We start from the raw sequence: 24835 nt of genomic DNA, 5'->3' as shown, positions 1-24835 counted from the left end.
TAAGTTCAGACTCTGGTCACAGTACCGTGGTAAAAGTAAAGACACAAGTTTAATATGAAGCTAAAAGTAGAGAATGGAAACAGGAAGTAGGTGTGGAACTGAGTTCTCCTTCTTTGTAGCACCTGATTGAACGTTGCACTTTCATCCTGCTGCTTTCAGACAATTTCCTGAAGCCTTGGAGGACCTAAAAGAGGCCATAAAGCATAGCCCCAACAACCGGGAGATCCAGAGGCTGCTCCAGCGGGTGGAGGAGGAGTGCCACCAGTTCAGCCAGCAGGAGCACCAGCATCAGGAGCTGGAGCTGGAACCTCCCCCTTCCCCCCCACCTACGCCTCCTCCCGAGGAGGAAGAGTCGCTGTCTTTGGCCATGCCTCTCCCCCCTCCCCCGGAACCCCGTCTAGAGGACATGGAGCCCGTCCAAGACTTGTTTGAGGACGAGGACTACCTGGAGCAGGAGTTGGAGGCCATGACGGTGGGTCTTCCCCCACCCGAATCTCTCTCGGATCCTTCCAGCCTCCCTATCATCCAGAGCCCGCCTCTCTCTCCCACCCATCCGGATCAGATATACCTAACGGGAGGATCGCCCATGGGTCCGCCTTACGAATACCATCCCACGTCCTCCTCCATGTCCTCTCCAACTCGGGGGACGTACCAGTCCACGTCGCCCTCCTTGTCCCCGACGCATCAGAATTCACACTACCGACACAGCCCGCCTCACACCTCCCCCGTGCACCAGCAGTCCTACAGCTTCAGCCCACCTCCCCTGGGCTCTGGGGGTCCGGGGATGGATCACCAGAGCCCACCACCATCCCCTTTACGTCGGGCCGCTCAGTACAGATCAAGTCCTCCGCTGGAGAGTGTTTGTCTCTATCGGTCCCAGTCTGGGTCCCCAGTCCGCTATCAGACGGAGCAGCTTCCTGGGAGACCCAAATCGCCCCTCTCTAAAATGAGCAGCCAGCGTTCCTTTCAGCTGAGCTCACAGCCTTCTCTGTCCTCCCAACACCACCAAGCCCAAGGCCTTCGTCTTCAGCCTTCAATAGCCCAGATCGTCCGCACAAACCAGCCCAGCGTGATGGGCAATAGCATCTACGGCGGCCAGATGGGTCACTCCATGGGGGGCCGCTACCAAGGGGGGTCGGTGGATGTGGAGAGCCGACTCGTGTACCAGCCATCGCTGGATGGACGGTCCATGTCCCAGGTCCAGGCCAGCCTCAGTTCTGGGGCCCTCTGTCAGCACGGTGGCCGAGGAGGGGTTATGGAGTCGAGCCTGTTAAAGGATGAGCTACCCCAACGCCCCTCCTCAGCCTACCGCGCCAGCAGCGGGGGCCCGGGGGGCATCCGTTACAGCCAGACGCCTCAGATAAGCCGCAGCCAGTCGGCCGCCTACTACCCCGTCACCGAGCACGTACTGGAACGCAGCGGCGCCGTGCCCCCCTGCCAGCTGGGCTCCCCCGAGATCCCCCATATGGCGAGACGCCCCATCAGTGCCAATACTACTGAGATGAAGCAGCACGTGACGGCCCCCAGACCTCTCATCCATTCTCAGAGCGTCGGCCTCCGGTTCTCGCCCTCCAGCAACAACATCTCGACTGGATCCACCACAAATTTAGCTCCAAGTTTCAGGCCTTCCATTTCTATTCAGCAGATGGAGATCCCCCTCCAGGCCACTTACGAGCGCACCTGCGATGACATCTCCCCCATTTCTCCCTCCCAGGGCGGCGGGGGGCTGTATCAGGGGGAGGCCACGCGCTCTCGGAACACGCCGTTCATGGGCGTCATAGACAAGACCGCGCGGACTCAGCAGTACCTGCATCAGCCCTCCCGGTCCAGGGCCATGACCTCCATGGACTCCGCCATCAGCCCCACCTCGCCCGGCCAGCTAGTTCAGCAAGGATCCACCTACAGCCCCCCCGCTTCGCTGGGCAATATCGCCTACTACAACAAGACAAATAACGCCCAAAATGGACACCTGATAGAAGAGGACTACTACTCCCAGACCCCACCCCCCTCGCTGGGCAAGCTAACAAACGGATCCCGCGGAAGTGGGGACATCCTGGAGCGAGTCAGCCAGGTGCCCACCTACCAGGACGTGAAGGTGGCGAGGACTCTGCCCGTGGCCCAGGCCTACCAGGACAACATGTACCGCCAGCTCTCGCGTGACTCCCGGACCCAGGGCCCCACCTCCCCCATCAAACCAAAGAGACCCTTCGTGGAGTCAAACGTGTGATGGACGCCCTTTGACTGGCTGGCGGAAGCGAGACGGGAATCATCCCGGAGCCCACCAGCTTCTGCTCGCGGGACGCCAGTCCAGTCAGAGAGGACCCCACCTGCGCCGACACACCACGAGCTACTGACAAACGCCAGCCACTGACAGCGAGAAGAAGACGGCATTTTCATATTCCACACGCGGGGACAACAGGAGGGTCCTGAGGACGGAATCAGAGACCAGTGCACTTCCAAGATGGCACAACGCTCCCACCGCTGAACACAGTGAGCGTTCCAGTCATCGGACTCTCTCTGCGGACTCCGTATCCACCTTCTCTTTCTTCAAAGTGTGCTCTTAACCAAGGTCGCTAGTAGGCTCTATTCTATGTAAGACAATATTATATGTTCGATACTGTACATCGCTTAGACAACACAGGTGGCTCAAGTCAGTACTTAGAGAAAAATAACAATATTTATAATATAATAAGTTCCATATTGTACATAGAAATAAAACAAAGCCTAGTTTGTGTTGGAATTGTATTCTGTTAACTTGCCTTTGTGTCCCACCGCCGGTCAGACATGTGGAAGAATGATCAGGGGAAAGGAAGAGAACAAATGCCCCACTCTGAGCTACACATTTGCCCCCGTTGCGTCAAAATGCAGCAGAACTTTAAGTTGATGATTGGGGGGGACTGAATATTCATTTTCCATCGTTAAAAGGGGACCGAACAATACACTGTATCTATAGATCACACACACCATGACAGTAGTTACAGTTATTTTGCTAATGCTAACACAGTCGATGCTGTTCTAGGGTAACAGCTCCTAGATGCAGATGAGATCAAAGCAGAAAAGCTGCACCTCCTCACATCCTCCTCACAACAGAATAAGGTTAGTAACTATTCTCTGCCACTCAACCCCCAAAATGGCCTGAAACTAAAACCCAAATCAAAGTTGTTCATGCAGAAATACACATATTTATGCTTAATTGTTGTCGGTTAATCCAGACACGTCACCTCAGGCATGTATATTCAGATCTTTATATATTTCTTTGTAGAGTCATTACTGTATCACTGACCTCATGATATGCCTTAGTACGATGTCAAAAACCAAACGCCACTGCTGCTTGTGGTCAGTAGACGACCTTGACTCCGCTCCACCATCACCTTCTGCAACCAGAGGTCCCAGCGGCCGCGTCCTGGGTCTCAGGCTACAGGGACTTTACGTTCATGCAGAGAAGTCCATATCAGGACATCGGAGCTCGCCTTTGTCCCGCCTCCACAGGCCGTGCCGCCGCACGTTCCTCGGGGGGAGGGGGGGGGGGGGGTAAAGGCAAGCAAACGCATCACACTGTTGCACACAGCTCTGTGCTCTTCAACTCCACCATCTGCACTAAAAACAACACCTGTTGAGTTCTCACGAGGGTGCACTTTATGTACTTCACTTGCGACAATTGTTGAATCTGGACTGTGCGTGTGTGTGCGTGCGTGTGTGTGTGTGTGAGAGAGAGACATCAGTCAGACCTCTGAGCAGGCTGTCATCGACGCTGTTGTTGAATGGTTCGCTGTACAAATGAGGGATGACGACACCAAGAGCAATCGCCGCTGAAGATGTTGAGCCTTTCTAGCACAAGCTGTAATTACAGAACAGTCCAGCTCGGGGGTCAGTCGAGGCCGATTAAGTGGAGTGGTTCCAGTCCGATCCACTGGGTTTGCACACGCTGCGAAATATCATTGCAAAAAAAAAAAAAAAAAAACAGAGAGGAAAAAGCAGGTGGAATAAAGAATATTCGGGTTCTTTGTATATGTGGGGACAGTTACAGACTCTTTGTAACGTTAAATTTTTGGTTCTGTTTGGTTCCGTTTCAGACGCTAGCAGAGAGATGCCCCACTTATCTTTACAGAAATGAAGGTATAAATTGTATTATACTTAATTTCAAGAAAACTTCTATATGGAGGCTATTGGAGGGGGGTTGGGGGGGGGCTGAATGGTTCCAAAATGAGTGTAAATATTAGTTTGCTGTAAATATTCTGATGCATGTTGTTATTCTTTCCATGAGCTTCAGTGGAAACATGTATAGAAGTGTTCTGACTCGGAGGGTCCAGACGCTTGTTCTGACCCACATCCCAGATTTTTCTTTTTTCCCCAAAAGCGAAAGGTTCTTTTTGTTGATTTTAAACGTGTTTGCTTGCTGAGCGGAGTTCTCTTGTCTGTAAATGTGAGCTTTCAGATCGCTGTGATAAAAAGTTTAATTAAAAACAATAAAAAAGAATGTGTTTTTATCTCATGATAACTGATTGTAATCTGTACAGCCAAACCTGTGTATTAAGGATAAAAGAACTTATTTATAAATGGTTACCAAATGGGAAAGAAAACAACCCTGCATGTTGTTTTATTTTGTTCATTTAAATGCTAAAATAGACAGCAGCTGGTTTATTAGATATCAGGACAGTTTTACACATCAAAAATCTTTCATTTTCACTCTCTAGACCATCATTTTGACTTTACACCTCAGATCATTTCAATTGTCCTGCCTTTTTTTGGTCTCTAAATTAAACCACGTCACATCTTTACATTTCCTTTCATGCTGTTTGACTTAGAATTGATAAGAGATTTAATTCAATAGGTTGTTTTCAAACATGCCAGGATCACCTTAAAATCATATACAATCATTATAAACAAGTCTCAATGCAACATTGTAACAAGCTGGACACATTCAGGGTGGTTGTGGTGAATATTCAGAATCAGCAGTGATGGTAATAGTTGTAGTTAAAAAATCACTTTTTCACATCAGACAGCATGAAGTTGTCAACATGGACGACCGAAGCAGAAACTAAGACTGATGAAACGACACCGTGTTTATATGTGCTGCAGACAAGGGAAGATAAATCTGAAGATTCGGAGACCTTTTCAGTTGTTATGGCCACAAAAACATCATAAATCAGTGGTTTGCCCTTTCAAAGCTCATTTAGGCTGCATTCCCACCCCAAACTCTTAAACCCCTGTTAAGTTCTGACCGAAAGTTTTGCTCATTGGACATAAACGTGATCGTGTGAAAAACAAAGCAAACATTTAAAGCACGAGGACGTGTGGCCTCAGTTCCCAAACCTGCATGTAAAGGAATCAAATTCAATACGGCGTGAACTGGGACAACTGAACCCCCCCCCCCCCCCTCTAATACTGTGGTGTCCATCACTGTTTCCTTTTGGGGGTGAAAAGGTAAATAAGGCCCGGAACCAGCACCATGACCAGTTGAGGCACCAGCAGATGCTTCAGCAAGAAACAGCCGTAGAAGAAGCCCTGTGGTTGAAGCGGGAGTGGCAGGCGGTTAATGTGGTACAGCCCCATGGACGAAATGGCCAGAGACAACGCTCGTGGGGCCCTGGACAAGGGCCATCCGCAAGGCCTCCAGCACTGGGCCAGACCCAAACCCAGTAGAGCCCCACAGTCTCGAGTCAGGGCAGAGAAGGGGGCTGTCTCCATTCGGATCCATTCTGCACGACTGCACCATTTCTTGGCCAAAGGAATGGACCTGTGGAGCGGTTTAAAGGACTTTCTGACCTTGCAGAACATATTATGACATACAACAAATGTCATCAAACAGGGAGCTCACCAGGAGAGCTTGATTCCCAGCCACTGGAGTCCAGAATGCAGGGTGACGGTACCAAGCAGCAGAACAATACCGATGAAGAGCAGGGAGCGACCTTGTGGGACCCTGCGGCTCAGGATAATCCCCAGGATGAAACCTGGAATAATGATGGTTTTAATCACCAACTCACGACATATGTGGATATGTTTGCATAATGTTACAAAGTTGAGACCTGCTAAGGACCCCGCAATGACCTGGTGAGGAAAGTGTGCGAGGATGAAGATCCGGGAGAGTCCAACAGCCACCAACATGCCAACATAGAGCAGGTAGGGAACAGCTGATAACACCACACTGGAGACGGAGGGAAGGAGACACCAAAAATAGAGCTTTGCTATTTTTTGGGGGGATTTTTAATTCTACAATTTTGAAGACAAATGAGCAAATATGTTGTGTTCGATGAGCACACCTCTGAGTACGCAAATACAGAAATGACCCCAGCGAGGACACCATCACCCACCAGGCTGCCGCCGTCACCATGGCATGTCCCGAAGGGCTGCCTGAGACAGAAATATCATTTTTATTAGCCTTATTTGCTATAATGGGTTGTGGATTAGTGATTGCTGCCATAATTACTCACCAGGACCTGTTTCACAAGTGGATGGAAACTGCTGAACTTTAGGTTGCACGGTGTCAAATAAATGTGATTCGCCCATCCACCAAAATGGCCTTTCTCCAAAAAGCATCCTGAGATTAAGAAAAAAAAACATTAAATGGTGTACATTTCTGTAATATATACAATGCATAATTGTACCCCAACTAGAATCAGCCATAAACAGTACTGAGGAATTTCAACATGAAAGTAATCCGTGTTTTCTTTTATTTTTTGGACCATTATCTTCGCTTTTTTTTAATACGGTAATTTTGGGTTGAGAGATACATTAATACGTCATCTTTCATTTATAGTTTAAAATAATAATAAAAAAATACTTGTAGTATAATGTACAGGTATAATGTAGTATAATGTATAATGTCAGAAAAGAGTTCCGGTGTTAAATTTTCAACCCGGACAGCGCTGGCCGTTGGACTGTAACCAAAGATTGTTGAAGGTAGGTTAAGATGGCTCACACTAAACATATTTGAACGATCTGAGTCAGGCTTCCGGCCTTGTTTCCATTCATGGCTTTATTATTCACGCTTTAAATTTAAAAAAGAAAAATCACATTTCTGAAAAAATGATGTAAACATAAATAAAACGTGATTGCAAAAGTTTGCTCTGTTGGCTCCTGTTATTTTTAGCAGATATTTTTACGCGAACACACGTTTTCGAGGTTGGAGAGTAGAGCATCTTTCCTCAATGGTGTATCTTTGGCACAACGTCATCATTGCCAACAGGAAAAGCCATTGTCACTATTTGGCAATTAATATTAAAAGAACCAAAACAAAACAGAGAACATCACATTCAAATAATCAAATATGACACATGTATATACTTTGAACGTCAGCAGTCTAATAAGCTTTGCATGACATATGTGTTTTCATTATCAAATATTAACATTTTATGAGTGTACAAACTATACGCATATATCTATAAACTGCGTTTATTTGTTTGAACACTTACCATTTAAACACCAGGTTCAGCCACTCTGATACAGCTGCTACCCAAAGCACCGCAGTCCCAGTTCGTTTGCTGATGAAATATGTCAGAGGAAAGACAAGCAAAAAGGCTGCTTTTGGATCTCCAATTTGGGTGATTATTAGCCACAGTTTCTGATAGCCGATCGTCCTCTGCTGCAGACTCTCAGCGAACCAGATGCCTTGGGTGTACACCGACTCCATTCTCCTTTCTTTCCGGACTGACCCACTACAAAAAAGCCAAAATGAAATCCGGATTTGTGATGAACTTCAGAAGAGCTGCAGGTAATGAGCAGTACGCCGTGCGACCACTAGATGGCGGGCTTTGACAGTACATTGTGAAGGATGCCGTAAAAGACAATGTCCAAAACGTGCGCCCACCTTAATTACTCATTTAAACACAAATGCGCGTAATGCAGGTGTGTGTCGTGTCTTTTTTTTCCGCCTGTGTTAATTGTTATGCCGGCATAAATTATAATATCGGGACGTATTTGGGGACACGCCCGGCTTTCGTCAATACGCCATCGCGTCATTTTACGTAAGGCAGGCGCTCCGGTTTCCTGGCGGAGAAGATGGCGGCTCCTGGACCGGGGGAGTATTTCAGCGTCGGGAGCCATGTCTCTTGCCTCACATGCTTGGGCCAACGTCTGCAAGGAGAAGTAGTCGCCTTCGACTACCAGTCTAAGATGTTAACTCTGAGTATCCTTTGTCCGTTGGGCGCTGCAGGCGGCCCGCTGGCCTGCCTGGTTGCAAGGGCCTGTAGGGTAACCGAAAATATGTCAAACAGTGCTCCGCGCAGGCGTAATTGATTGTAGCCGGGGTAAAAATCGTTGCCTCTTTAAATATTTCCCTTCGTCGGGCAGATGCGCGGCCGTCGATGGCTTGTGGAGGGTTTCGGCGGCGTCGCGGGGAGTTCGTCGGCTCGGCTACGCGTGCAGGGAAGTGCATGTGTTTTGAATCCGCTCATTGTAGTACCGGACCCCAACCTTGCAGCGCCTGCCCGCACGGCATCATGGCTGTGCGCTCTTCGCAGCCACAAACCCGATGCGTGTTCCGGCTCGGCCGGTTCCGGGTCCTTCGGGGTGGCTCCCATACGTTGCTTGAGTCGGGTTCGCGGGGCCACCGAAAAGACCCGGGGATGGGGGGTGGGGGGGTTCGTCCGAGGGATGAATGGACACCCAGCGCCCTTCCACGCTACTCCGAGCTGCTAACCGCTAACATGCTAACAACTCTGCGGCTTCGGGTCAGGCAACGATGTCGGCGCCCCGGGGCTCTGCTGGGTCGCGATCCAGCGTCCGTCGCCCGGGTTCGGCGACAAACGCGGGGTGTTTTGGTGGAATTGGGCCTGGTTTGGGACGGGACGGGAGCGGCATCGTGGCATGGTGACGGCCGACGTCTGCACCCCTTCGTGATCGGGATTATGAACGTTGCGGCTCGGATGGGCGAGGGTTCGAAACCCGCTCGTGTCTCGATGGGTTTTTTGACCTCGCCGTGACAAGGTTGAAGGCTGTGGATAAAGGTCCTATTACGGGTCATTTATGTAGCATCCTAGGCCTCTCTGTCGCTTTGGAAGCTTTCCATTCTGATTTATAATTTTACTCCATTTGCAAAGGTTTAAATTTACGTATTTATTTTTACTCCGGCTTTGCCTTTGAAATTTATGACAGTGACCTTTAGAAATAGTGTATCAAGCACCAATAAGTGGTCATTTTTGCCGCTTTGGTACCGTTACAAAGACCGGCTGCCACTGTATTAATAGGTAAGCATTTATCCCGTGTTGGGTCTTAAATATTTTCTCACCATGAGGGCAAAAGGTCAAAGGTCACTCAGGGAAAATTAGGGCAGAGATCATAATTTGTCCTACAGATGTGTGAACGGTCTTTAGAATCTTACAAATATGACAGATGATGTCTGAGAAGCAGCAGGGTTGAGACCTGGGGTCTTGCTGTAACCGTGTCCAAGTTTCTGCGCGTGTATTCAGAATCGGGTGTCGGTGTCTGGCCCGATGGCCTTCTCTGCTCGGGCTAACTCGTGGTGTTCAGGTGGAATTGCTCATTTAATGCTGCACCTTCCTGTTTTTCTTCCTTAACCCTCCCAAGAATGTGCTTCTTCCAGTGGTAAGCCAAACCTCAACGACGTCATCCTGATCAACTTAGCCTATGTTTCCGATGTGGACATAATAAATGACCACACTGAGACTCCACCCCCACTAGCATCACTGAATGTTAGCAAGGTAAACCCGCTGTGTGTGTATGTGTGTGTATGTCTAAAACATAAAGCTGCTGTATGGAACAGAAACACAGTTGTTCTGTGTAATATGGGTCTGGCTCCCCTAAAGGTGTGAACCCTTAAATGCTACGGTCATCCTTAAAAACCAAAAAAATGCTTTAATCTGCCAATATCTTAGATTTTCAGACAAGTAAATGTGATTATACGATAATCCGCTCCTGGTTACTACTGGTTAATGTCAGTTTCCATCTTCAAAAGGGTCTGAATCGCCCTAGTTTACACACACGGTGGTATCAACCAGCAGTTGTCGGCCCTGTAATCAACCTGAAATTCCCCTTGAATTCTAGTTTTAAAAGGTTTTTAAAAGGATAGAACTCTGGTTTCTACTTCAAAAGCACTTGATGTGACGACCGTCCTTCCGTTTTCTTTCATCTTCAACAGCTTGCCAATCGAGCACGGTCAGAAAAGGAGGACAAGCTGTCGCAAGCCTATGCAATCAGTGCTGGGGTTTCTGTGGAGGGCCAGCAGCTATTCCAGACCATCCACAAAACGTGAGTGATCCGTCCTCGTTGGGTCGCCGCTCGTCCCCAGGAGGGAACGTCGGTATTTAAGTCACAGCCACGTCTGTGGGAAAGGAATGCTTTGATGAGTGAGCCTACAGTTGAGTCAGGAGGTGGTGCAACACTACAGGTGAAGCTGAGCCAAAGTCCTGGATGAGTAACGCTGTGACCCGGACGGGGAGCTGGGGTCGGTCCTCGGGCCCAAAGCTGAGAGCTTAGATGCTCTCATGCAGGCAAATGGCGGGCCGATAAAACCTGGACCGGATTTGTCTCGCGTGGAGTTGAATGATCTGTTGCCACACCTGCCAAACACTTGCAACTCCACCAGAGCCTCGTGCCACCGTCCCGTAATAAAAGACGACCGGGCAACATTTATGTTGACAAAGGAACATAAACACGACTCGGATCCCGACGCCACCCTCGGGTCTCGGGTTCGCCACCAAACCAGTTCCAGGTTTTTCCGAGCTGTCGTCTTTTTTTTTAAACCAGTTTTGCATGTTTGTAGTCTGTTAACTGGTTCCAAACTGGGACCCACATGGAGCCAGTGGGTCCTCGTAAAGCCGTTGATGTTTGCATCGCACGTGCACGTGCGCGGCTCATGAACTCACAGGGGATGAGACGAGGTTCTGTTTTTCTTCTCCGCAGCATCAAAGACTGTAAATGGCAGGAGAAGAACATTATTGTGATGGACGACGTCGTCATCTCGCCGCCTTACCAAGCTGAAAACTGCAAAGGCAAAGAGGGAAGCGCTTTAAGTCATGTACGCAAAATAGTAAGTACGCAGTTTAATCACCCGGGCGGGGTTCAAAGTCCCTGCAAAATGCCGATTCGTCAGATTTTCATTTGTAAAGGATGATATTCCGATGATTTATTAACAATCCACGCGAGGAGGAAGGAACCTCGGGAACGTTTGACGCCGTCCGGCAGCAGCAAAAATGCGCTGATGTGTTTGTAACTAATCACACTGACGGTTTTAGTCTGCGTTGATCCTGATGAAAACCAGGCGGAGGTTCCTCGGAATTTTACAGCCGAGCCGGATCGGGAATGGGGCCTTTAAACGTCGAGGCTGACAGGAGCGAAGCGTGAGCGCAGCCGTACGGACGCCAGCAGCTTTAATGCGCTCCGTGGCGGCGACCGATCCGTGCGCGAGCGTTCCGAACTCCAGCCTTCCGAGCTGCGATCCTAAAAGTTTACATTTGCGCGCACGCTCACGTGTCAGGAATGTTTGGACGGGGGCCAGCGGACGGCGTGACTCACACGGAAATAATGTCGCTGGTTTTTGTTTGTCGACCTTCGACCTCGGGAGCGGGCGCCGGCGGATCAGAATCCGCTGCTGTTAACGGGGAACGCCGCGAGAGGCTGCTGCATCAGGAATGACCCGAGCTTCTCCCGACGGGCGCTTGAATTAAAGGCGTCGTTCGCTGTAAAACCCTGAACGGCTGCAGGTTCGTGTCGTTTTAAGTCGCCGTTTATTCGCCAAAGGCCTCCCGCCGCTCCTGACCTTGACATAAAACGCCACCATTCGCGCCTTATCTCACCTGTGGTCGGACTTCCTGCTTCCCCGAGGACGACGGCGGTGAACTATCCCTTTAAGCACGCCTGCTGGCAGCGGGAGGGTTGGGTCCACGACGCCCAATCACACCGGAGTGGGCGTCGACTCCTCGCCACGGTTTCACCGCACGCGTGATTTAATTGGGCGCAGCGTTTTTGCCCGTGTGCGAGGGGCCTGATGGTGGATCGCTGATGGTTGATGGTTGTTGTTTCGACTCTTCCAGGTTGAGAAACATTTTAGAGATGTGGAAAGTCAGAAGTCCATGCAACGTTCACAAGCACAGCAAACACAGAAGGACTCCACTTTATCTTCTTGAGTTGGCGGTGCGGGTCGGCCGGTCAGGAAGGCAACGGTGGTTCCGTTCCCACTGCCAGACTTACGTCGGCATTCCTTGTCCTCAGACTGAGACCACGAGGAGGAGCTGAGGGCCCCGGATCCCGAAGATCAAAATACCATTTAATGAAAAAGACAAAAAAAGAGAGGAAAGATTAAATCTTAAATTAGACTTTATAAAGAATAATTTAAACATGAACCCTGAAGCAACCATAGTTTCCTTAACTAACTTGTCTCCTTCTGCCCCCGCTCCCTCCATCCCCGAAACCTTTTCTTTTTCCGCCCTCCTCCCTCTGCCTTCAGAAAGAGAAAACTAGAGCAGTCAGAAAAGCTTGTTAGCTTTATTTTCTGTCATTCGTTTCCTTTTTTTGCTGTATCCATGTTCTACTGTCTGTATTTTCTGTATTTTAAAACAAAATGTGACTTGAAATGCCACACTTTAAGGACATTTTCTAAAATAAAATTAACAAAAATTCTGACTGTAATACTGTAACTTTTTGGAGGACTCAAAAGCAAACGGATGCAAGGAAAGCTGGACTCGTAGGTCGCCTCTGGCCCACCTGTGTGTGTGTGTGTGTGTGTGTGTGTATATTTTCTATCATGGGGGATTTATTATTTGAGACATTTTGTTGATTTTTGAGGAGCTTCATCGCTCTTTGAGCATCCAGCTGAAGCCCTGCGATTAAGAGGGGTTCTTTTTGTTCAATTATGCAGTTTTTAAACTTTGAAACAGAATGGTTTCTATTTAGTTTAAACCAAATCTGGAGTTAATTTGTTCAGTGATGACTCATTAAAGTAGGTCCAAAAGCACCAGTTTGTCTTAATTTGTTCAGTTTGGACTCGTTCATTGACCGATCAATAGTCTGATCATCTCAACATTTTTTTTAGCTGAAAATGGAATCATTCCCTTTTTTCTAAAAGATCAAATTGGTCTGAAATTTCCCAAACGTATCTGAGCAGAAACATCCAGTCCAGACTGACTTCCTGCCACCGCGGTGCTGTGTCTGACCGGTGTCCCAGCTCCTTCTCTTGCCCAGCTCTTAAGGTTCGGAACAGATTTTCCTGTTTACCCTCGGTGCTGCCCGGGTCCTGGATCGAGACTCGGCGGGTCCATTGCCGCTCAGGATCCAGCAAAGCATGGAAAATCCTGTCCCGACCCCTGCTCCTTCAGATCCAGGGGTGGAGGACTGAAGGGGTACCACTGATGCTGCCATTGGGATCCAGTCCCAGCAGACACCGAGCGCACGTTTTATTGAAACTTATTGGAAAGATTTCACTGTTGAGGCAGACGCACATCTGACAAGTTCAGCGAGATTAACATCTTTATTTAACCTGCAATCAGGCACAATTCAAGCAACTGCATATAAAAGGTTTTTTTTCTCCCAAACATTCATGAAGTGAACGTAGTTGTAAATGTACAATGTTGAGAATGTGATAAAATACTTTTTCATTGCCGTTGCACCCAGCTACCGCCTGCAATACCCACTCCCGTCTCTGTGTGGCGCTGTTTCGCCTGTTAATTAGTCCAAACGCAGCCTCCAAAGCGTCCAAACGCAGCCTTACACTTTGAATCGTTTCAAATATTCAAGCATTATCTGACATCTGCGCACTGTCGCGTTTCAAAAATGGTGACAGTATTTCCAGATAAGAAAAAAAGCTTCATTTCTTGAAACTCCCCCAGTGCTCAGTTCAATAGGCAACACTTAAGGAGTTGTATGTTCCCTTTATTTACAAAAGCCCACTGTAAAAATGACCATTTAAGGTTCTATTTGGAAGAGCACGTTTCTGCCGTTGCACGAGATCAATACTTAAAAATTAAAACAAGACAAAATGTAAACGCGAATCTGAATAAATTAAAGCGCTTGAACCGAAGCTCCTGCCTTTCCATTTCCGAAGGTGCCAAACTTATAGGAAGAACCTTCATCGGCGCCTAAACCCAACAGCCAACTTTAAATGTTTGGAATCCTGAGAGATCGGCGGCCAACAATCTCACCCTGCTCACACGCGTCAGTCTTTAAAAACAAAGTTGCCTTTAAAGGTGAGAGAGTTTAACCGTCGGTGGCCAGAATCAGAACAGCACCGAAGATGCCCACGTTGTGTCCTATCAGCTTCATCTGGTTCCAGAACTCCACCTTCCGGGTGTTGTGCCAGTAGCCCAGGTTCCCGTCGATGAGCAGGATGACCAGGGGCAGCATGACGGCCAGGATCTGAGCCGCCAGACGGACGTAGCACCCCGAGAGGAACGCCAAAGCAAGCCCTCCAAACAGCACCTCCAGCAGCATTATGGTGATCTCTCCTCCCATGATGTGGTTCAGGTAGGCCAGCTGATCCTCCTTACTGTGCTGGAGGGAGTACACCTAGTGGGGGGAAGAGGGACTGCATCTGAGACCTGATGACGTGTGTGGTCGAAGGTAAACGGACTCATTTCACTTCAGTTTTAAAGGCTCTCACGTTGGTAAATCCCCTCCCAGACCATCAGATAGAGAGCTCTTTCTCTGCTCCTCTTCAGAGCTGTTACATACTTCATTATCTAGTTTTACAACTATTAATGAGGAAGAATGGCACGTCTGCATGTACTGCTCTACCACCCGGTACAGAGAATTTTAGATGCGACTTCACGACCTCACTGCCTCTTTTTTGGTCTGCCTAAATAACCCCCCTCATCATCGCTCCTCTTGTTTACCTGGCTGGCTCTCACAAACACCCTGCACAGGTTTGAATTTTAATAAAAACGGCACCATAAACTGGAACAGCAGCAGTTGGGATGCTCTTTGTTTGGCATTAATCGATGTCTTGGTTTGATTTGTAAAGGCAAGGCACCAGGTTTCCCAAGATTCCGTATCATCTTTCATTTAGTCGATTAATAAAGCGTTAAAAGAAAACACTCACCATGCAGATAAGGAAAACCCCCAGGAAAACCTGCCCCGTGGACTGCAGAGATCTGCTGCGAGCCTTCTGTCTGTACACCTCCCCTGCCCCACTGGCCAGGATCAAGAAGCCTCCAATAATGGCCAGAGCTCTGGAATACATCCGTACCTGCAGGGAGGTGCGGCACAAATTACCTACGCGAAAGACACAGACCTCATTTTGAAGCCACAAATGGTGGCTCACCTTCAGCCATTCCCCATAGTGGACTTGCTCTCCTACGTATGATGCATATGTGCTGAGAGCCAGCTGTATGGCTGCAGCCATGGCAAACCACCTTCTCTTCACGCCAAAGGACATGAAGCTGGAGCAGAGCACCGCAGCCCCCATGTCTACGTACAGGTATGGGACTGGGATGTCCGGCTTCCTGGAGATGAAATAAAGCAGATTTAATACAGGACAGTAATGTTACATTTTTAGTTTTCTGTTGTATACCATTTTAATCAATGTACCCCATCAGGATTATTTCTGAAGCGAAACGTTTTGCACAATCATTCAGTAGCAGGTCCCTGATTATAAGAAGTAATTATTGAGGTTTTCATTTAGAAAACGAGATGTAATAAAACCCCTAAATGTTGCATCTAAGACGCTGGGTGGAACCTTTTTCTCTGCAGCTGGTATAATTACAGAATAAGAGGGGTGTGGAGGTTTGACCAAACCACAAGAGACTGACAAGTACAAGAGATTAAAACAAGATGAGCAGCAGAAATGAAAATTACAGCTCAACTCGTGTCTGAATGTGATTAAAAACCAGCCAATTGAGGCGATTTTGCAAATTCGCCTCAACATGGCTGAAACTTTTAGAGTTTTTCTCACTTCACTGCAAATTAATTTATGCACTAAAATGAAAGTCTTGCTGGCACACTTGATGTCAACATTCCAACTGATACCGACGCATCAAATCCTTTCATAGTTTTGGACCGTATTTGCACAAGTTGACGTTGCGTTTTACTGCTGCTAGCTCGCAAGCTAACGTTCAATATGTTGTCACGGACGATGTTAATTTTCACCTTTTTGAGTCGGCTCGCTCAGCGAACAGCATCAGCATACTGAAACAATTCCAAAATCCAACCCGGGTCAGAATAAAGGCTCCAAGCTGGCTGAGAAACCTTAAAGCCCGCTTCCCACTGGGTGCTGCCATTGTGAATCGACGACTACGGTTTGTCCAACGTTTAACAACTTCCTGCTAAAAACGCGCGTCACCTGTCAAAATAAAACTAAATGTGCTTCGCTTACAGAAAATGTATCAATGAGGAAAATGTAAATGCTCTTATTTTGAAATCAAATGCTGCTTCGGCGTAACGTTGTCCTATTGGCTGACAGCTTCAAGTGGGCGGGAACGTTGATCGTTATTGTAGGCATGACTAATTTCACACTGCCATCTGCTGGTCAACTTATAGAACTACACACCGTTGAATGAATTAAGCAGTCACAAATGACAATTTATACAGCACTTTTTGTTTTACCTTTTCACCTATTTACATTTTTATGTAAAAAAATATAACAAAAGATGAAGAATTATAGCGAAAAACAAAAATATGGATGGAATGATTATTTAGGTGATAATGGCTATTTTGGCTGTAGGTCTTATTCAGAAACTACAGGAACCTAAATAGTTTTGTGGATGTATAGTAAAATTTCTCAAGGTTATTTCTCTGGCAATAATCACTGAAGAGACAACCCTCAATACAAATAGCTTGCTGGACAGAGATGGATGTTAATGAAAAGAGATTGGCATGGAACACAGGAACCCAATAGAATGTCATTATATTAAACTTAAAGTCAGCCCCATGTGACTTGTCTACGTTTACTCCTAACTGGATGAGACTATGGCCCAGATTCTGAAAATGGCTTAATGTGAGCCCTGAAGGTGGTTTAGTCAAGGATCAGGAGCTTGTAATGAGTTATAGGTCAGTTGGTGGGTATCAATGCAGAGGACTTGGCCCCAGTTTTATGAAACTACTTCCGCTTCCTTCCATGACACTTTAGTAGACAAAGAACAACAAAAATAATTTACTGTTAGTCCTGCATTTTGATGTTTTCACAGATTTAGAACTTGGAAAAAAAAACTCAAATGAAGAAGCCCTGGTTCAAAAGACGTCTGGCCTGTCCAGTCTTGTACTGTAAGAAAAACTAATTTGTACGACCTTGGAGCCAGAAGAACTTTTCTAAGGTCACTAAATCAAGAAGCAATGATCATTTGTACTACTTCTGCCCGAATAGGTCACTTTCTCTTCACGTTCTCAGCAGCATTATAATAATCTGTCCCCTGGTTTCCTCCTTCCTGCTCAGGGGTCACGGCTCCTGCTCATTTAATCCCATCACGGCGGATTGGTGACATCAGGTCCAATCCTGTGACGACCTCACCCAAAAGCCAGCAGCAGGGATCAGCAGGGGATGAAGAGCAGTAGGACGCCACAGATCAGTCAGTGCAGGTAACAGTGCAGGAAGCAGGTGAAGAAGACGGAAACCAGTTGATGAGCTCATAGCCAACCTTTTTTCTCTGCTTACTGGGAGTCCCGCCATTCAACAGGTAAGAGTTGAAGGAATTATTTCAAAGAATGAGTTTAAAAATGAAAGCCTTTTGGACATTTACCACAATGAGAGCGATTCTTTATGTCCACCTGCAGCCAGGATGGCCCGGGATATGTCAGATAAGGAAATCCTGAAAATGGAGCTGGACCAGTTGAAGAAAGAAGTCAACACTCCAAGAACAGCAGTCAGTGGCTCAGCTGCTGGAAGCTGAATGTTTGAGCATAAAAGTTTGAATTCCATATTTAAGATGTGCTTGAGTTGACTTTGCTTCTGCCTTCTTCTTGAACAACAGGTGGCTGCAAACTGTGCAGAAACCATTGCTTTCGTTGAGGAGCGGTTACCCAATGATCCTCTGATTAAAGGTGTTTCAGATGACAAGAACCCGTACAAAGGAGACAAGGGAGGCTGTACAATAACATAGCAGAGAGACGCCCCTGGAAAAGGCACAAGGTTTTATATGGGAGGAAGTTACACTGTTCCTGTGGAGTTCCCCGGCAAGAAAATGTACCATAGTCCTCTTCCCAAACCCCTCACCCTGTGGATTTGTAACGATTAAATTAAACTAGCGGTATGGAGCTTTGGCCTGAATCGTGTTTTGTCATTCTTGTTAGACATAAACATATGATGCTTTTATTGCACTGAGACTGCGTATTCGTGTCATCGTGGCTGGTCAATAATCTACAGGATTTACCTGCACATAGCGTGTTATCAAGTATTCCAGACTCATCAGCAGATGAACAAAGGCGGGCAAAGTCAGAGGAGTCGTGCGGGAGCTGCTTAGCCTGATTCCTAACAGGATTTAAGCCACAGAGGCTTGTTGGCACAGAGCTGCTTCCTGCGTCCAAATCTATAAGCTTCTTCCTGCAGCTTCAACCTTGCGTCCATTCTGAGCTCCGCATCCAATTAGAATCATTTTCAGGTGGTGCCACAGCAAACGTACGTCGTTTGAGCTTTTGTAGCACAAGTCTGTTAAAAAAGAATTAGATATAAAATTCAGGGACTCTTAAAGCATTTAAACATCTGAGCGGACTACTGGAGACTGACATGAAAGCATTGGAATAAATTATAGCAAGTGCAGGATTTCATTTACACAATAGTTAGCTTTACCAAAAAAAACCCCACATTTATAGTGTCTTAAGGTCTTTCATTCAGCGAGAGGTGGTTTTTACTTTTACCAGGAAGAAACCTCGGGCAGGTCCAATGACTACAAGATAGAAAATTTACTGATGAAAATCTAAGAATTTATTAAATATCTATAAATTATATGCAATTATGTTAACAGAGTGCTCATTTATCACATTTGACATAAAATAATATTTTGTATAGCTGGACTGTTGTAAAAACACGCATGTCCATAGTTTAGTCTTTATCTTAATTGTCTTATCAGATAAACACAAATTGCTTTATCTAAGTAAGTTCCTTTACGACAGGGGAAAATGAAGCTGTTGCGCATTTCAGATAATGAAAAAGGGGTAACACGTGGCTGTGCAGCATTATTTAGATTCATTCAGAATGAAACATTAAATGTGTCTTTATTTAAGATTGATCAGGTTCACCACGTGTTCCCGTTTTCATTTCTCAACAAACTAGGACTTTGAAATGGCCCCCAACCTTTTTATCAGTCATTAAACCCTCATTTAATCCAGGTGTCTCCAAACTTTTATACTCAGAGCACATAAATGAAATCAAGTGATTGTCATGTTCACGCTTATAATCCATTGTGTGTCGTTGCCAAACAAACATTTAATTCTAGATTATTTACCTTGAGCACAAAGTCCATGCCTGCAGGATACAATTTACTACACGAGCAGATCAGCTGACCTGCAGACGTATGAAAGTACTGGTTCAGTATCGTTTCCTCTGTTTATGTTTCATTCAATAAAGACAAGGGATTTTTCTGGCGATGGTTGGAGGTTCGCGGTGAAAAGGGGGATGAAAGAACCTGCCTCAGGTATTCACATCAAAGCAGGTTTAAAAAGGTGAAATCAAGCCATCTGATTGGTTCTCTGTGTTGCGCCTGTTGACAAATCAACAACAAGCTCCGAGCATGAAATAATGCTGTCTAATTAAGTTGCTATGATTCAACTGCCAGAGCTGCCTAATTAAGATACTTTACATTTATTACGAGAGAAAATGGGAATAAAGTACCTTGAAGACTTTAATATTATATAACTTTAATTTATATATTACTTTATTTCCGCTCAAATTAAACGACTTGATATCGTCTATTCTCATTAATTATTTTAATCACTTCAGGCCATTATATGCTAATCACACCGTGGCTGAGGCGTTGTTCGGCTCGCCGCGGAGGCATTGCTTAAATGAATTATAGTCCTCAGCGGGAGAGTCTGCACAAATATCCGGTTCTTCTGCACACAAAATCTTTAAAATAGACCACAGGAAGAAGTCCCCTTGCTCCCGTCACCCCTCTGCAGGTGACTAAAAGAGAGCCAAAAGTGTCACGAACCAGACAAAAACCCAAATGCGAGACCAGAGTTAGGCCGAACACCGCTTTATTGTCAGACACCGACAGCAGGCAGGATTCACCGGGGAGCAGGCAAGGTCGGAACCGGGCAGGCAGGCAAACAGGAATACGCTGGAAAGTCACCGGAACACGAATAACGACCTGGCAGGGAGCAGCTGTGCCTCCGGGGATTAAGAAGGGGGCTCATTAGTGTCCAGGTGCGCAACGGGTGCGCGGGGCGAAGCGACTCACGGGCATGATTGCCCGCAGCTGTGACCCAAATAGTAAAAAAAAAAAAAACCCTCGCGAAACCTGAACTCGAGTCACCTGAACAGATTGCGCATCTCAAAGGAGATATCAACAACTGTAAAGGCGTTAAGATGTTATTTGGTCAGCGTTGCTGCTGAGACGTGAACCGAATCAAAATGCTCTTTTGTCACTTTATCTTTACAGCTTTCACTGACAAGGAAAGTGATCTAGATCAGCCTCCTCTTCCCTCGACCTTGGACACCTGGCATGGTATTTAAGGCGTGGTCGTTACTGTTTTGCAGCTGCAGTAGAAGACTCGACAATGTGGCTCTTGGTTCTCTTGGCCTGCGTGGTGATATGGGTCGGCGGGACGTACTGGTACCTGTTTGGGAAACGGAGCCCGTTTTCACTGGAGTCGCTGAGACCTCCTGGACCTCGAGAGTTCGACCAGAAGAAGAGGGATAAAGTCCTAAAGCAAAGTAAGATGACAGAGTCTGTGTGATTTTAATCTTCAAATTTACTTCATTTTTAGGCAGCTGTTGTTGAAAAGCAAAAGAAAACAGAAGAAAACAGACACTTTACTGTCAACACGTCAACAGTAAATCCGTTTTGGTCCTATCTAAATTGACAGTGTGAAGTAATAATTGTGCAATTGTTAATTTGTGCACCTTATCTTAATTGGTATGACATAAAGTCAGTTTCATGACAGAGACACAGGAGTTGGTTCAGGGGCCGCACATTGACGGCGGAGAGGTCGGGCCAACCTGACCTTCAAACCTTCACGTAACGGTCTTATGTAACTCTTTTGGACCTGCTCGAGATAAAGCCTCAGCTTTATGAGCTTCTCTTCCAGGCTTCAGCCTCGATAAGGTGCCCCAGAACTTGGACGTGATCGTGATTGGCAGCGGCATCGGCGGGCTGACGGCGGCGGCCACGCTCGCCAAGGCGGGGAAGAGAGTGCTGCTGCTGGAGCAGCACGACCAGGCGGGAGGCTGCTGCCACACCTTCATCGAGAAAGGCTTCGAGTTTGACGTCGGTAAGGGCGTTTGCCAGGGAACGCGACTCGCCACGAGTGCCCTCTGCAGGAAGAACAATAAAACGCCATAAACGTTAAAGTTGGAACCGAGTTAAGAGGCAGCTGGAGATTAAATCCAAGTGAGTCACCTGAGAACCAGACAGACTGGATATTTAGGTTATGTCTCTCTTTCCCCTCCAGGCCTCCACTACATCGGGCAGCTTCACGAGAACAGCCTGCTGCGGATCGCCTTCGACCAGATCTCTGAGGGCCAGCTGGAGTTCCAGAAGCTGCGGCAACACTTCGACACCATTCAGATCGGCCTCGGCGAGGAGATGCGCGAGTACACCGTCCTCTCGGGGAAAACTGAGATGAAACAGCATTTGTTGAAGCAGTTCCCCGAAGACACCGAAGCCATTGAGACGTTCTTCCAAATTATGAAGGTGCCCCTGACTGGTCTGCCTGAGATGATGAATCAGTGTCTGATAAAGACCTCCTAATCCAACAGACCTCAGCTAAGAAGACCCACTACCTGGCAACGCTGAAGCTCATCCCGCAGTGGGTGTCTCTGTTCCTGCTGAAGTCCGGCATTGCCAACTTCTTCTCCCCAGTCTTCCGCCTCTCTGGCACATGTGCAACAGACCTAATGAACAGCCTGACCACAAACAAGGACCTTCAAGTCATGTTCTCTTATTTGTTCTATGGTGGGTCCTCGAGCGTGTTGCATGATTGAGTCCAAAAATCAGGTTTTCAGACCTCATTATGACAAATATGCTCTTTCAGGGGTGCCACCCAAGGACTCCAGCATTCTGATTAACGCTCTCCTGGTTCATCACTACAAACGAGGCGCCTACTACCCAAAAGGCGGGGCCAGTGAGATCCCGTTCCACATCATCCGCACCATTCAGAAATATGGAGGAAACTGTCTGGTCAGGGCTCCCGTCTCTCAGATCCTGGTAAATGAGCAGGGAACAGCTTATGGTAAGAACTGACTCCATAGCTGATCTCATAGCTGATGAAGATGCTTCTTCCCTGACTGGGCTCTTTCCTCTGGACAGGTGTGAAAGTGAGGAAAGGTACGGAGGAGGTGGCGGTTCATGCGCCCGTGGTCGTTTCAAACTGTGGCATCTTCACCACCTTTCAGACCCTTCTTCCCCCTGAGATTAAAGACAGGCCAGGTGAGACACAGATCCTTCAAAACATTAAACAGTCAATTAGTCTCAAACTGATGACGGACCTTCTGATGCCCAGACGTTCAAGAAAGGCTGAACATGATGAAACACGCCAGAGGGTCATTTTTAATCTTCTCTGGCTTTGATGGAACGGAAGAGGAGCTCGGCCTCACGTCCACCAACTTCTGGATGTTCAAGAATAATGACATGGACAAGTCGTAAGTAGTAGCAGATGCGTTTGTATACCACACGGGGGTGCTATTGCTCGAGGAATAACATAGATCTGAAAACGGGAGGGAAAACCTAAACAGAAATAGACATAAATGTGTTAAATCGGCAATGATTGACTCTTTACACTTTAATATGTAATATGTGAATATATGAACATGCATGTGTGCTTTACTGAACCAGCAACTGGGAGATGGTATCACTGGCCTCTAGGTGGCACACGTGATCAGGTTTAAGCTACACGGTTTAAATTCCAAACTAATGCAGTCTTCAAAAAAAACAACCAAAAAAAAAAATCAAGTCTAAAGTTTCCAGGCATATCTTTGTCATTTTTAGGATGGAACACTTCTTTTCCCTGAGCAAAGAGGAAGCACCAGACAATATCCCAATGATGTTCATCACAATGCCGTCCTCCAAAGACCCAGAGGCCAAGATAAGACACCCTGGTACAACCCCAGACTAATGCTCAGCTACATAGTGGAGTTTATGACCAAAAATAAAGTACCAATCTATAAAAGTGCTCAGTACCACTCCAAAACCTGTTGCCCTGTGACTGACTCAGGGAAATCCTGCATGACCATATTGACCATGGTGAAGTATGAATGGTTTGAGGAATGGAAGGACACCACAGTGCGCAAAAGGGGCGACGAGTACTACAACTACAAAATGAGATTTGCTAAAAACCTCTTTGACTGGGCCTGTACTGTGTTCCCTAAAATCAAAGACAAGGTGGGACACTTGACCTGTCAATGCACGTATCACAGCAAAACACTGCGTGATCACGGAAGGACTGAACATTTATATTGCTTTATTTTTAGTTGGTTTTCCAGGATGTGGCCACTCCACTCTCTAACGCTCACTACCTGGGCGCCCAGCGCGGAGCCATGTACTCCGCCGAGCACAACCTGGACCGCTTCCACGCCGAGGCCGTGGCTCGGAACAGGTGCAACACCCCCATCAAAAACCTCTACATGTCAGGTATGAGAAGCTGCTCGTGGGTGTCGCCTTCCTTTCTTCTGGAGCAAGAAGCAGGTTGAGCAGCTTGTGTTTCTGCGTCTGTTTCCAGGTCAGGACGTGTTCAGCTGTGGCATCGCCGGCGCCCTGCACGGCGGCCTCCTCTGCGCCTCCGCCGTTTTGAATCACATCGTCTACATCGACCTGCTCTTCCTCAAGAAGAAGCTGAAGAGGAGGAAAGCCCAGGAAATGGCACAGTTGGCTAAGAAGCTGGAGTGAGTGAGCTCGACCTCACGTGCGTGGTGCCAAAGACCCCAGAAGAGGCTCAGATTAGCAGGATTCTTCCCCGTCATCACTTTTGAAGACACATCTGAGGAGATATTACGCTCGTACGAGTTGTGCTTGATCTAACTTTTGTGATATGCGCATGCTTTTGTAGTTGTACCCATATATTAAGCTTAAAATAAACATTACATTGCTCAGTTTTCTGCTGTTTAATTTTACTGTACTGTGTAAAATGAATAATGGAAATTGTCTTTCTTTAAACACTCTACCTTTTTGAATGGATACATGTAGTTTTAACAGGGATAATATCCCAATATAGTTGTTTAACTGTTATCTCCTTAAAAGGAAATGCAACTTTAGTCCACTCTGGGGGGGTTTGAATCAGGTGTATTAGGAGATTCATTGATGTTTCTCTATCAGGTTGACTGTAAATCCCCTCTGGGATCTGTACTTCCCACCTATGTTGTTCTGACCTCCCAAATAACCTCAGATTTGTTTGAGTAACTGTTGAAATCAAATGTGTGCGGTGAAACCTCAGACTTCCTGTGCTAAGTGAACATTTCCTTAGCAAACGTTGGGCAGATTAACTGACAAACTGAGGTCTGTCGGAGAGGGCCGAGGGGATCCTCGGAGAAGAATGCCCCTTCTGTCCAGCCAGCCAGTGGGATGCCAGTAGCTCTCCGTCTGCTGCGCTCCATCCCTGAGCTGTACAAGCTCACCCTGAACTCTGCCTGCTGCTGGTGGTCTGATGTGCAAACAGCCACGCAGATCATGGATTTTGGTAATTAAATTTGAAGAGAATGACTAAAAATAGACTCGAATCTCGGCATGTATTTGCTGGACATGTGGTTTGTCCTTCTATGTGGAGTCAATGGGTTTTCCCAGCACCCACACAGGCTTTCTCCAGG

General features: G+C 47.0%; 6 protein-coding genes and 1 long non-coding RNA gene across 20 annotated transcripts in view; 4 read left to right on the top strand and 3 right to left on the bottom strand.

The window, feature by feature from the left end:
- tanc2b (tetratricopeptide repeat, ankyrin repeat and coiled-coil containing 2b) overlaps positions 1-3961 on the top strand; it is a 98594-nt gene extending 94633 nt beyond the window's left edge. For all 13 annotated transcript variants that reach the window (XM_029848828.1, XM_029848837.1, XM_029848829.1 and 10 more), the window contains one exon: positions 160-3961. In XM_029848828.1, coding sequence (XP_029704688.1) covers positions 160-2227 — 2068 coding nt within the window. In that variant the 3' untranslated portion in view covers positions 2228-3961. The remainder of the gene's footprint in view (positions 1-159) is intronic.
- A 662-nt stretch (positions 3962-4623) lies between these two features.
- g6pc3 (glucose-6-phosphatase catalytic subunit 3) lies at positions 4624-7822 on the bottom strand. Its single transcript, XM_003961004.3, has 6 exons — positions 7413-7822; positions 6432-6538; positions 6261-6351; positions 6027-6145; positions 5819-5951; positions 4624-5737 (listed from the first exon to the last, which is right to left on the bottom strand). The coding sequence occupies exons 1-6, from the start codon at positions 7628-7630 to the stop codon at positions 5398-5400; spliced, it is 1008 nt and encodes a 335-aa protein (XP_003961053.2). The 5' UTR covers positions 7631-7822; the 3' UTR covers positions 4624-5397.
- A 130-nt stretch (positions 7823-7952) lies between these two features.
- On the top strand, positions 7953-12585 carry lsm12b (LSM12 homolog b). The gene is made up of 5 exons (XM_003961005.3): positions 7953-8125; positions 9526-9659; positions 10097-10206; positions 10861-10987; positions 11991-12585. The coding sequence occupies exons 1-5, from the start codon at positions 7999-8001 to the stop codon at positions 12081-12083; spliced, it is 591 nt and encodes a 196-aa protein (XP_003961054.1). The 5' UTR covers positions 7953-7998; the 3' UTR covers positions 12084-12585.
- An 812-nt stretch (positions 12586-13397) lies between these two features.
- On the bottom strand, positions 13398-16166 carry tmem101 (transmembrane protein 101). The gene is made up of 4 exons (XM_003961006.3): positions 16036-16166; positions 15212-15392; positions 14990-15136; positions 13398-14457 (listed from the first exon to the last, which is right to left on the bottom strand). The coding sequence occupies exons 1-4, from the start codon at positions 16164-16166 to the stop codon at positions 14149-14151; spliced, it is 768 nt and encodes a 255-aa protein (XP_003961055.1). The 3' UTR covers positions 13398-14148.
- Positions 16167-17396: 1230 nt separating this feature from the next.
- Positions 17397-18145, top strand: gngt2b (guanine nucleotide binding protein (G protein), gamma transducing activity polypeptide 2b). The gene is made up of 3 exons (XM_003961007.3): positions 17397-17558; positions 17656-17744; positions 17853-18145. Exons 2-3 carry the CDS (start codon positions 17661-17663, stop codon positions 17979-17981), a joined length of 213 nt encoding a protein of 70 aa, XP_003961056.1. The 5' UTR covers positions 17397-17558; positions 17656-17660; the 3' UTR covers positions 17982-18145.
- On the bottom strand, positions 17974-19503 carry LOC105416261 (uncharacterized). The gene is made up of 2 exons (XR_964457.2): positions 19323-19503; positions 17974-18526 (listed from the first exon to the last, which is right to left on the bottom strand). It is a non-coding gene; the product is annotated as an uncharacterized lncRNA (long non-coding RNA).
- An 845-nt stretch (positions 19504-20348) lies between these two features.
- On the top strand, positions 20349-24127 carry LOC101062884 (inactive all-trans-retinol 13,14-reductase). Of its 2 annotated transcripts, XM_011602629.2 has the most exons (12): positions 20375-20390; positions 20478-20752; positions 21127-21309; positions 21490-21731; positions 21797-21992; positions 22072-22269; positions 22347-22466; positions 22540-22678; positions 23025-23134; positions 23251-23417; positions 23507-23666; positions 23755-24127. In XM_011602629.2, the coding sequence occupies exons 2-12, from the start codon at positions 20596-20598 to the stop codon at positions 23919-23921; spliced, it is 1839 nt and encodes a 612-aa protein (XP_011600931.2). In that variant the 5' UTR covers positions 20375-20390; positions 20478-20595; the 3' UTR covers positions 23922-24127. The 2 variants fall into 2 exon arrangements, with proteins under 2 accessions (XP_003961057.2, XP_011600931.2); XM_003961008.3 differs by having other exon boundaries at positions 20349-20752.
- Positions 24128-24835: the final 708 nt, after the last annotated feature.

The sequence above is a fragment of the Takifugu rubripes genome, chromosome 1, assembly GCF_901000725.2.
Source record: "Takifugu rubripes chromosome 1, fTakRub1.2, whole genome shotgun sequence".
NCBI classification, from domain to species: domain Eukaryota; kingdom Metazoa; phylum Chordata; class Actinopteri; order Tetraodontiformes; family Tetraodontidae; genus Takifugu; species Takifugu rubripes.
This window is presented reverse-complemented; position numbering and strand designations above follow the sequence as displayed.